Consider the following 10,865-nt stretch of genomic DNA (forward strand, 5'->3'; position numbering starts at 1 on the left):
ACAGCGTGTCTGTGTGGGTATCTCGTGCTCCAGTATTGTGGGAACAGCGTGTCCGTGTGGGTATCTCGTGCTCCAGTATTGTGGAAACAGCGTGTCTGTGTGGGTATCTCGAAATCCAGTATTGTGGAAACAGCGTGTCTGTGTGGGTATCTCTTACTCCAGTATTGTGGAAACAGCGTGTCTGTGTGGGTATCTCGTACTCCAGTATTGTGGAAACAGCGTGTCTGTGTTGGTATCTCGTACTCCAGTATTGTGGAAAAAGCGTGTCTGTGTGGGTATCTCTTACTCCAGTATTGTCGAAACAGCGTGTCTGTGTGGGTATCTCGTGATCCAGTAGCGTGGAAACAGCGTGTCTGTGTGGGTATCTCGTACTCCAGTATTGTGGAAACAGCGTGTCTGTGGGGGTATCTCGTGATCCAGAGTTGTGGAAACAACGTCTCTGTGTGGGTTTCTCGTACTCCAGTATTGTGTGAACAGCGTGTCTCTGTGGGTATCTAGTGCTCCAGTATTGTGGGAACAGCGTGTCCGTGTGGGTATCTCGTACTCCAGTATTGTGGAAAAAGCGTGTCTGTGTGGGTATCTCGAAATCCAGTATTGTGGAAACAGCGTGTCTGTGTGGGTATCTCTTACTCCAGTATTGTCGAAACAGCGTGTCTCTGTTGGTATCTCGTACTCCCGTATTGTGGAAACAGCGTGTCTGTGGGGGTATCTCGTGCTCCAGTAGCGTGGGAACAGCGTGTCTGTGTGGGTATCTCGTACTCCAGAGTTGTGGAAACAAGGTCTCTGTGTGGGTTTCTCGTACTCCAGTATTGTGTGAACAGCGTGTCTGTGTGGGTATCTCGTGCTCCAGTATTGTGGGAACAGCGTGTCCGTGTGGGTATCTCGTGCTCCAGTATTGTGGAAACAGCGTGTCTGTGTGGGTATCTCGTGCTCCAGTAATGTGGGAACAACGTGTCTGTGTGGGTATATAGCGCTCCAGTATTGTGGAAACAGCGTGTCTGTGTGGGGATCTCGTACTGCCGCATTGTGGAAATAGCGTGTCTGTGTGGGTATCTCGTGCTCCAGTAGCGTGGGAACAGCGTGTCTGTGTGGGTATCTCGTACTCCAGTATTGTGGAAACAGCGTGTCTGTGTGGGTATCTCGTGCTCCAGTATTGTGGAAACAGCGTGTCTGTGTGGGTATCTTGTGCTCCAATATTGTGGAAACAGCGTGTCTGTGTGGGTATCTTGTGCTCCAGTATTGTGGGAACAACGTGTCTGTGTGGGTATCTCGTACTCCAGTAGCGTGGAAACAGCGTGTCAGTGTGGGTATCTCGTGCTCCAGTATTGTGGAAACAACGTGTCTGTGTGGGTATCTCGTACTCCAGTATTGTGGAAACAGCGTGTCTGTGTGGGTATCTCGTACTCCAGTATTGTGGAAACAGCGTGTCTGTGTGGGTATCTCGTACTCCAGTATTGTGGAAACAGCGTGTCTGTGTGGGTATCTCGTACTCCAGTATTGTGGAAACAGCGTGTCTGTGTTGGTATCTCGTACTCCAGTATTGTGGAAACAGCGTGTCTGTGTGGGTATCTCTTTATCCAGTAGCGTGGAAACAGCGTGTCTGTGTGGGTATCTCGTACTCCAGTTTTGTCGAGACAGCGTGTCTGTTGGGGTATCTCGTACTCCAGAGTTGTGGAAACAACGTCTCTGTGTGGGTTTCTCGTACTCCAGTCTTGTGTGCACAGCGTGTCTGTGTGGGTATCTCGTGCTCCAGTATTGTGGGAACAGCGTGTCCGTGTGGGTATCTCGTACTCCAGTATTGTGGAAAAAGCGTGTCTGTGTGGGTATCTCGTACTCCAGTATTTTGGAAACAGCGTGTCTGTGTGGGTATCTCGTACTCCAGTATTGTGGAAACAGCGTGTCTGTTGGGGTATCTCGTACTCCAGAGTTGTGGAAACAACGTCTCTGTGTGGGTTTCTCGTACTCCAGTATTGTGTGAACAGCGTGTCTCTGTGGGTATCTCGTGCTCCAGTATTGTGGGAACAGCGTGTCCGTGTGGGTATCTCGTACTCCAGTATTGTGGAAAAAGCGTGTCTGTGTTGGTATCTCGAAATCCAGTATTGTGGAAACAGCGTGTCTGTGTGGGTATCTCGTACTCCAGTATTGTCGAAACAGCGTGTCTGTGTGGGTATCTCGTACTCCCGTATTGTGGAAACAGCGTGTCTGTGTGGGTATCTCGTGCTCCAGTAGCGTGGGAACAGCGTGTCTGTGTGGGTATCTCGTACTCCAGAGTTGTGGAAACAACGTCTCGGTGTGGGTTTCTCGTACTCCAGTATTGTGTGAACAGCGTGTCTGTGTGGGTATCTCGTGCTCCAGTATTGTGGGAACAGCGTGTCCGTGTGGGTATCTCGTGCTCCAGTATTGTGGAAACAGCGTGTCTGTGTGGGTATCTCGTGCTCCAGTATTGTGGGAACAGCGTGTCTGTGTGGGTATATACCGCTCCAGTATTGTGGAAACAACGTGTCTGTGTGGGTATCTCATACTCCCGTATTGTGGAAACAGCGTGTCTGTGTGGGTATCTCGTGCTCCAGTAGCGTGGGAACAGCGTGTCTGTGTGGGTATCTCCTACTCCAGTATTGTGGAAACAGCGTGTCTGTGTGGGTATCTTGTGCTCCAATATTGTGGAAACAGCGTGTCTGTGTGGGTATCTCTTACTCCAGTATTGTCGAAACAGCGTGTCTGTGTGGGTATCCCGTGATCCAGTATTGTGGAAACAGCGTGTCTGTGTGGGTATCTCGTACTCCAGTATTGTGGAAACAACGTGTCTGTGTGGGTATCTCGTACTCCAGTATTGTAGAAACAGCGTGTCTGTGTGGGTATCTCGTACTCCAGTATTGTGGAAACAGCGTGTCTGTGTTGGTATCTTGTGATCCAGTAGCTTCGAAACAACGTGTCTGTGTGGGTATCTCGTACTCCAGTATTGTGGAAACAGCGTGTCTGTGTGGGTATCTCGGACTCCAGTATTGTGGAAACAGTGTGTCTGTGTGGGTATCTCGTACTCCAGTATTGTGGAAACAGCGTGTCTGTGTAGGTATCTCGTACTCCAGTATTGTGGAAACAGCGTGTCTGTGTGGGTATCTCGTACTCCAGTATTGTGGAAACAGCGTGTCTGTCTGGGTATCTCGTACTCCAGTATTGTGGAAACAGCGTGTCTGTGTGGTTATCTCGTACTCCAGTATTGTGGAAACAGCGTGTCTGCGTGGGTATCTCGTACTCCAGTATTGTGGAAAAAGCGTGTCTGTGTGGGTATCTCGTACTCCAGTATTGTGGAAACAGCGTGTCTGTGTGGGTATCTCGTACTCCAGTATTGTGGGAACAGCGTGTCTGTGTGGGTATCTAATCTTTAGACGAATTAGTCGTGCTTCAGTATTGGGACAACGTGTCTTTGTGGGTATCTGAGCAAGAGCGGAAATAGTCGTGTTCTACTATTGTGAAAGCAACGTGTATGTGTGGGTATCTCTTTCTCCAGTATTGTGTGGGTATGCAGGCAAGAGCCGAAGTAGTCACGCTCTACTAGAATAGAAACAATGTGTATGTGTGGGTATGCAGGCTAGAACCGAATCTGTCGCGCTCCAGAACTGTGGGACAGCATGAATGTGTGGGTATCTTGGCGTCAACAGCTGCTGTCGCGCTCCAGAATGCGTAGGTATCTGAGCTAGAGCCGAATTAGTTTTGATCCAATGTTAAAGGAACAACAGGTATGTGTGGGCATCTAAGGCAGAACCGATCGATGTGGACGTGCTCCAGGAGTCTGATAAATACGTGTTCGTGTGGGAAAGTTGGCTAGAAACGAAGTAGTCGTTCTCCAGTTGGAACAAATGTATGTGTCAGTTTCTAGTCGGCTAGAACCGAAGAAGTCGTGCTCCGATATTGTGGGAACAACGTGAATGTGTATGCATTTACGTTAGAGCCGAGGTATTGTTGGAAGAACCTGAATGTGTGGGTATCTAAACTAGAACCGAAATAGTCGTGCTCCAGTGTTATGGGAACAATGTGTTCGGTGGGTACCAAGACAAGAGGCGAAGGAGTTGTGTTCCAGTAATGTGAATATGTGGGTATCTAAACTTTCCCCTGACTTGTGTTCCAGTTTTGTGTGGTTATTTGGGCTAGAGACGAAGTAGTCGTACTCTAGTACCAAGAGAACGTGTTTGTGTTAGTATTTGGGCAGGGTAAGACTGACCCCCTTCTTCAACGATGCTTGAGTGCCAATCCATAATGGGTTACGGCTAATTTATCCTTCACGTCTACGTATTCTTACATACTTCTTAGTGTTGTTGTCAAGGGCTTAGGTGACAAAATTAGCACGCCAGAAGATAAGTACTTCATGCACTATTTACATTTTTGTCCTTATATGGATACATTTAACTATTGTGTACCAGACTTATGTGTGAACATGCAGATTTCAGGATGTTATGTAAAATTCTTGCGTTATATAGTACTAATGCAGCCCAAAGATAATGCTAGTCACATTTACTACATGTGGACAACTAGTTGCAGTCACTACTTGAGTGACTTGTAAACCTCACCTGTATATAATATTAATAAACTACAGTAAAATGTTTGAAATTTTCTTTTGAACATTAAGACTCCTACTTTGGGTTTGTAGGTGATGGCCAGGAACTGTGTGCTGCTGTTGAAGCACATGTCTTGCACATGACTTGCTTCCTAACGCGGACCTCAAAGCCTGGTATAGTCTCAGAGGCTAGTCACACAGTAATTGATTACAGCACCCGTCTAGTCACAGCACCGAAATATATAATATCTACAGAAACCTCAAAATATATTGAACCTGAATGAAAACAGTAATCAGTAGTCTCGAGATATTGCATTATGAAGAGGATCATCTCCAGACAGTGTGGAAAAACATGGTGTTTGACATTGGTTCAGAAAAACATGGTGTTTGACATTAGTTCAGAAAAACATGGTGTTTGAAATTGGTGTAGAAAAACGTGGTGTTTGACATTTGTGTGGAAAAACATGGTGTTTGAAATTGGTGTAGAAAAACGTGGTGTTTGACATTGGTGTAGAAAAACTTGGTGTTTGAGATTGGTGAAGAAAAACATGGTGTTTGACATTGGTGTAGAAAAACATGGTGTTTGACATTGGTGTAGAAAAACATGGTGTTTGACATTGGTGTAGAAAAACGTGGTGTTTGACATTGGTGTAGAAAAACGTGGTGTTTGACATTGGTGTAGAAAAACATGGTGTTTGAGATTGGTGAAGAAAAACATGGTGTTTGACATTGGTGTAGAAAAACATGGTGTTTGACATTGGTGTAGAAAAACATGGTGTTTGACATTGGTGTAGAAAAACTTGGTGTTTGAGATTGGTGAAGAAAAACATGGTGTTTGACATTGGTGTAGAAAAACATGGTGTTTGAAATTGGTGTAGAAAAACATGGTGTTTGAAATTGGTGTAGAAAAACATGGTGTTTGACATTGGTGTAGAAAAACGTGGTGTTTGACATTGGTGTAGAAAAACGTGGTGTTTGCGGGGTGTAGAAAAACGTGGTGTTTGAAATTGGTGTAGAAAACGTGGTGTTTGACATTAGTGTAGAAAAACGTGGTGTTTGACATTGGTGTTGAAAAACATGGTGTTTGAAATTGGTGTAGAAAAACGTGGTGTTTGACATTGGTGTAGAAAAACATGGTGTTTGACATTGGTGTAGAAAAACGTGGTGTTTACGGGGTGTAGCAAAACGTGGTGTTTGAAATTGGTGTAGAAAATCGTGGTGTTTTACATTAGTGTAGAAAAACGTGGTGTTTGACATTGGTGTAGAAAAACATGGTGTTTGACATTGGTGTAGAAAAACGTGGTGTTTGACATTGGTGTAGAAAAACGTGGTGTTTGAAATTGGTGTAGAAAAACGTGGTGTTTGACATTAGTGTAGAAAAACGTGGTGTTTGACATTGGTGTAGAAAAACGTGGTGTTTGACATTAGTGTAGAAAAACGTGGTGTTTGACATTAGTGTAGAAAAACGTGGTGTTTGACATTAGCGCAGAAAAACGTGGTGTTTGACATTGGTGTAGAAAAACGTGGCGTATGACATTAGTGTAGAAAAACGTGGTGTTTGACATTAGTGTAGAAAAACGTGATGTTTGACATTGGTGTAGAAAAACATGGTGTTTGACATAAGAGTAGAAAAACGTGGCGTTTGACATTAGTGTAGAAAAACGTGGTGTTTGACATTAGTGCAGAAAAACGTGGTGTTTGACATTAGTGCAGAAAAACGTGGCGTTTGACATTGGTTTAGAAAAACGTGGTGTTTGACATTGGTGTAGAAAAACGTGGTGTTTGACATTAGTGTAGAAAAACGCGGTGTTTGACATTAGTGTAGAAAAACGTGGTGTTTGATATTGGTGTAGAAAGACGTGGTGTTTGACATTAAATAGTGTAGAAAAACGTGGTGTTTCAAATTACTTTTGAAGTTAAATCATTATGAGAAAATTGCATTAACCTTTTGTGTATACATACAAACATTCCTAACAACTAATCAAAATGCCTTGCTTTGTACACATCTGCTCAGCTTGGTTTTCCTACCGAGTGAAAGGACAGAGAGAATAACGACAGATGATGATTGATGTGATAATTGCCTTGCTATTATCGATTTATATAAGATGTCGGGTATATGACATGTGACATTTTTTCCTTGAAAAGTAATAGCTGAGTAGGCTCAGAAATTTAATCACATAAGCTTTACCCTCCTTCTGTGGTAATACCTGATACCTCTGCCTTTTCTGACTATGACAGCCATGACTGGGGCTAGTAGACGTTAAACGAGATTGTCACCCCGGGGAACAGCTCAGATCACTGAATGTGCATAAGCTTTCTTACGGGCGCCTCGACCACCCTTATGACAATTGTGTTACTACTCTCTGATTTACAAGAATGAGATTTATGGTGGGGAATTTCCGTTAATTTACTAATGTAGCACACGTTACAATCGTTAAGACGATGCTGGAAAATCTACCAATGATGAAATGTAAAACTATTTTCACCGTTCGAGATAATCTAGTACAATTCCTTGAGTATTCGATGGAATTCCAGTCTAATCACTGGTCCTGTAGACTTTATACACTGTCAAGGCTTGGCTCCTATCTTTATGATACAATATTACCAAACCGTTCAAGTCAAACATTGATGCAGAATGTAAACCTTCACACACGGCAATTTTCAGTAGAGTTGGTAATCGGTGGTTTTGCAAGCCTACTTAATGTCTTGCTCAAATCTACAATCATACACGAAATGCTTGCTACATTGTCAAGCTAATATAAATGTGATCCGTTGCGCATTGGCAGATAGTTGGCACCAATCGTTCATCTAGAATCTATATGTGGTTTTTGTGGGAACCCATGTGCAATCCGCGTTCTTGACACTATCTTCTATCGTCGAATCCATGTATTCAATTCGCTCTACCATCTTCCCAGTGGGTTCTTTATAGATCTTTCTCGGGTTAACATTTATTCATTGAGTTCTTCATCCAGACCCCCATCTCACCCTGTCCTTTATCCAGTCCCCATTGTCACCCTGTCTTTTATCCAATCCCTATCTCAACCTGGTTCCTTCATTAAGTGTCCATCTCACCCTGTTCTTCATCCAGTCCCCATCTCACGCTGTCCTTTATCCTTATCCAGTCCCCATGTCACCCCGTCCTTTATCCAGTCCCAATGTCACTCCGTCCTTTATCCAGTCCCCATGTCACCCTGTCCTTCATCCAGACCCCCATCCCACCCCGACCTTTATCCAGTCCCCATGTCACCCCGTCCTTTAACCAGTCCCAGTGTCATCCTGTCCTTCATCCAGTCCCCATCTCACCCTGTCCTTCATCCAGTCCCCCATCTCACCCTGTCCTTTATCCAGTCCCCATCTCACCCTGTCCTTCACCCAGTCCCCATGTCACCCTGTCCTTCATCCAGTCCCCATCTCACCCTGTCCTTCATCCAGTCCCCATCTCACCCTGTCCTTCATCCAGTCCCCATCTCACCCTGTCCTTCATCCAGTCCCAATCTCACGCTGTCCTTCATCCAGTCCCCATGTCACCCTGTCCTTCATCCAGTCCCCATCTCACCCTGTCCTTCATTCAGTCCCCATCTCACCCTGTCCTTCATCCAGTCCCCATGTCACCCTGTCCTTCATCCAGTCCCCATCTCACGCTGTCCTTCATCCAGTCCCAATGTCACTCCGTCCTTTATCCAGTCCCCATGTCACCCTGTCCTTCATCCAGACCCCATCTCACCCTGTCCTTCATCCAGTCCCCATGTCACCCTGTCCTTCATCCAGTCCCCATCTCACGCTGTCCTTCATCCAGTCCCAATGTCACTCCGTCCTTTATCCAGTCCCCATGTCACCCTGTCCTTCATCCAGTCCCAATGTCACTCCGTCCTTCATCCAGTCCCAATCTCACGCTGTCCTTCATCCAGTCCCCATGTCACCCTGTCCTTCATCCAGTCCCCATCTCACCCTGTCCTTCATTCAGTCCCCATCTCACCCTGTCCTTCATCCAGTCCCCATGTCACCCTGTCCTTCATTCAGTCCCCATCTCACCCTGTCCTTCATTCAGTCCCCATCTCACCCTGTCCTTCATCCAGTCCCCATGTCACCCTGTCCTTCATCCAGACCCCAATCTCACCCCGACCTTTATCCAGTCCCCATGTCACCCCGTCCTTTATCCAGTCCCAGTGTCACCCTGTCCTTCATCCAGTCCCCCATGTCACCCTGTCCTTCATCCAGTCCCCATGTCACCCTGTCCTTCATCCAGTCCCCATGTCACCCCGTCCTTCATCCAGTCCCCCATCTCACCCTGTCCTTCATCCGCTCCCCCATCTCACCCTGTCCATCCAGTCCCCATCTCACCCTGGTTCCTTCATCCAGTCCCAATCTCACCCTTTTTCCTTCATCCAGTCCCCATCTCACCCAGACCTTCATCCATTCGTCCAATTTACGACGTTGTCAAGTTGCCAGCGCATGTTCGAATCTCCAGACATGACGTCATGATATAACAATGTTTTATCGTGAAATAAACCACTTTTCGTCCTTCATTGTTTCTCTGCGATTTATCGCGTAGCTATTTTACATTTGACAATGATGTTTTACATTTTATCCCTACTGCACATACAGTGATGTAAGACATAGAAGCCAAATTTGTTTGGCTTCATTCTGCTAATTAAGCACGAATGGTTACGGGAAGATCGATATCTAAGCGCCTCTAGGGGCCCCACATGATGTAATCAAGCTCAATAAATGATAGCATCTTTGCTCAGATATAACAATAACAATATTTTGATGAATGAGATGTTGATAAATGTCAGTGTAATACATGCGTGCTTGAAAACAGACAACAGGTAGTGTCAAGCCCAGAGATTATTTATGGTACACAAGATGTCATCTCGAGGTGGTTTCATAGCATTACGCCTGTTGAAGCGTAATGCATAAAATATTCGTGATCGTGAGTTAGTGAAATGAAGATTTTTATTCACCACTTCGAACACAGCAAAGCAAGACGATCTCATAATCATAATTCCTTTGCTCCCTTCTCAAATTAATAAGAGGATCTTTAACATAGTGCGCTATGTACAATGGAATGATTTATGATGCTCCTCTGCTTTACTTTAATGGATCTATTTACGTTGCTAGAATACATAACAGCGTGCATCAAAACAGCTACATCTTTGTTGTTACGTTGCAGGATATATGTTGCGTTAAAACAAAACGCATGCTGCTATAGGTTTTTACAAGGTTGAGAATATTGAGGGCACCTGCTTTAAAAACGCATTGAAGCAACGTTAACTTGCACTGTCTCGGCAACTCTTCTTTACCGTGTTGACTATACTCCACACGCACCCACGTGTGTGTGTGTCCTGTCTATCCGAATAATTAAGGACAGGGTCTATTTCAAAAGGATGTCAGTAGATTAAATAGAACGACGCTTCATTGAAATATTTACACTGAATGCTTATGTATTAGTATTAATGGCTGGTTACAAGGAGGGGACACAGTTAGTTCAGGTATTGGTAGAGAAGTGACTGGAAAGGGCGACAACAATACTCCAAGACAGCTCCAAGTAACATAAACAAACATACAACCCAAGTCTAATGTATGTCAACAGAGTCAGCAGGCATCTAAGCGTCACATATACACCTTTACATAAAACCAGCTAACCCATATCGTTAATTGTGTGAACTTACTTCGAATGACAGCGTGTATCTAACAAAGAGTACTTTTGGTGAATAAGTAAAGGCCATGCATGGGATATATATTACACAAACGGCTGCCAGGATATCGCCAGCTATTGCTTGTATGTGCATGCATGGACGTGTCCGAGATATATATTATATTCATGTACAAAGAGCACAATGTGCATGTAAACCGATATCACGACAAGACATATAATTACTTTAAGTTTAAGAGTCAGCCAAAACGAAAATCATAAAATGAAACGTATTCTAGTTATATGAGTACTCCGGGGACATGGGGGCAGGGCCAATCAGGGAACAGCTTGACGACGCACTGACATGTCTGCCTGGAGTTAACTTAATTCCAGTTGATTACAATGTTTCTCCTTACTGAATCCGACTCGGGGAGAGCTTTGGGGAATCAAGTTAAACAGCCATTTTACACTCCCTAGACCTTAATGTCAGTCTCCTTATCTCAAGGGGAGAGCAATTTCCTCAAGTGATTGGTAATTGGAGATCAGTAGCAAGCTGACCATCAGAGAGGAGCGAGCGTGTCAGGCACGACGGTACTTGTGAACTGTGTTTAATGACAGTCAGCTTTGCACGCTCTTCGTTCGGCGACAAATGCTAATTATTTTGTCAGACCGTTACCT

The 10,865-nt window shown here is 44.8% G+C and overlaps 1 protein-coding gene across 1 annotated transcript; it reads left to right on the top strand.

Annotated features, from left to right (window-relative positions):
- The first annotated feature begins 7,792 nt into the window (after positions 1-7,792).
- Positions 7,793-10,109, top strand: LOC124117628 (signaling mucin HKR1-like). The gene is made up of 2 exons (XM_046479602.2): positions 7,793-8,993; positions 10,024-10,109. The coding sequence occupies exons 1-2, from the start codon at positions 7,793-7,795 to the stop codon at positions 10,107-10,109; spliced, it is 1,287 nt and encodes a 428-aa protein (XP_046335558.2).
- Positions 10,110-10,865: the final 756 nt, after the last annotated feature.

The sequence above is a fragment of the Haliotis rufescens genome, unplaced genomic scaffold (genome assembly GCF_023055435.1).
Source record: "Haliotis rufescens isolate VD_foot unplaced genomic scaffold, xgHalRufe1.0.p SCAF_12, whole genome shotgun sequence".
Lineage (NCBI taxonomy): Eukaryota > Metazoa > Mollusca > Gastropoda > Lepetellida > Haliotidae > Haliotis > Haliotis rufescens.

Excerpts from the sequence above, each read along its gene's own strand:
- LOC124117628 (XM_046479602.2), top strand. The coding sequence starts at position 7,793 with ATGTCACCCCGTCCTTTAACCAGTCCCAGTGTCATCCTGTCCTTCATC. Across the intron at positions 8,994-10,023 it reads CCAATTTACGACGTTGTCAA|GAGGGGACACAGTTAGTTCA; the intron begins GTTGCCAGCGCA and ends GCTGGTTACAAG.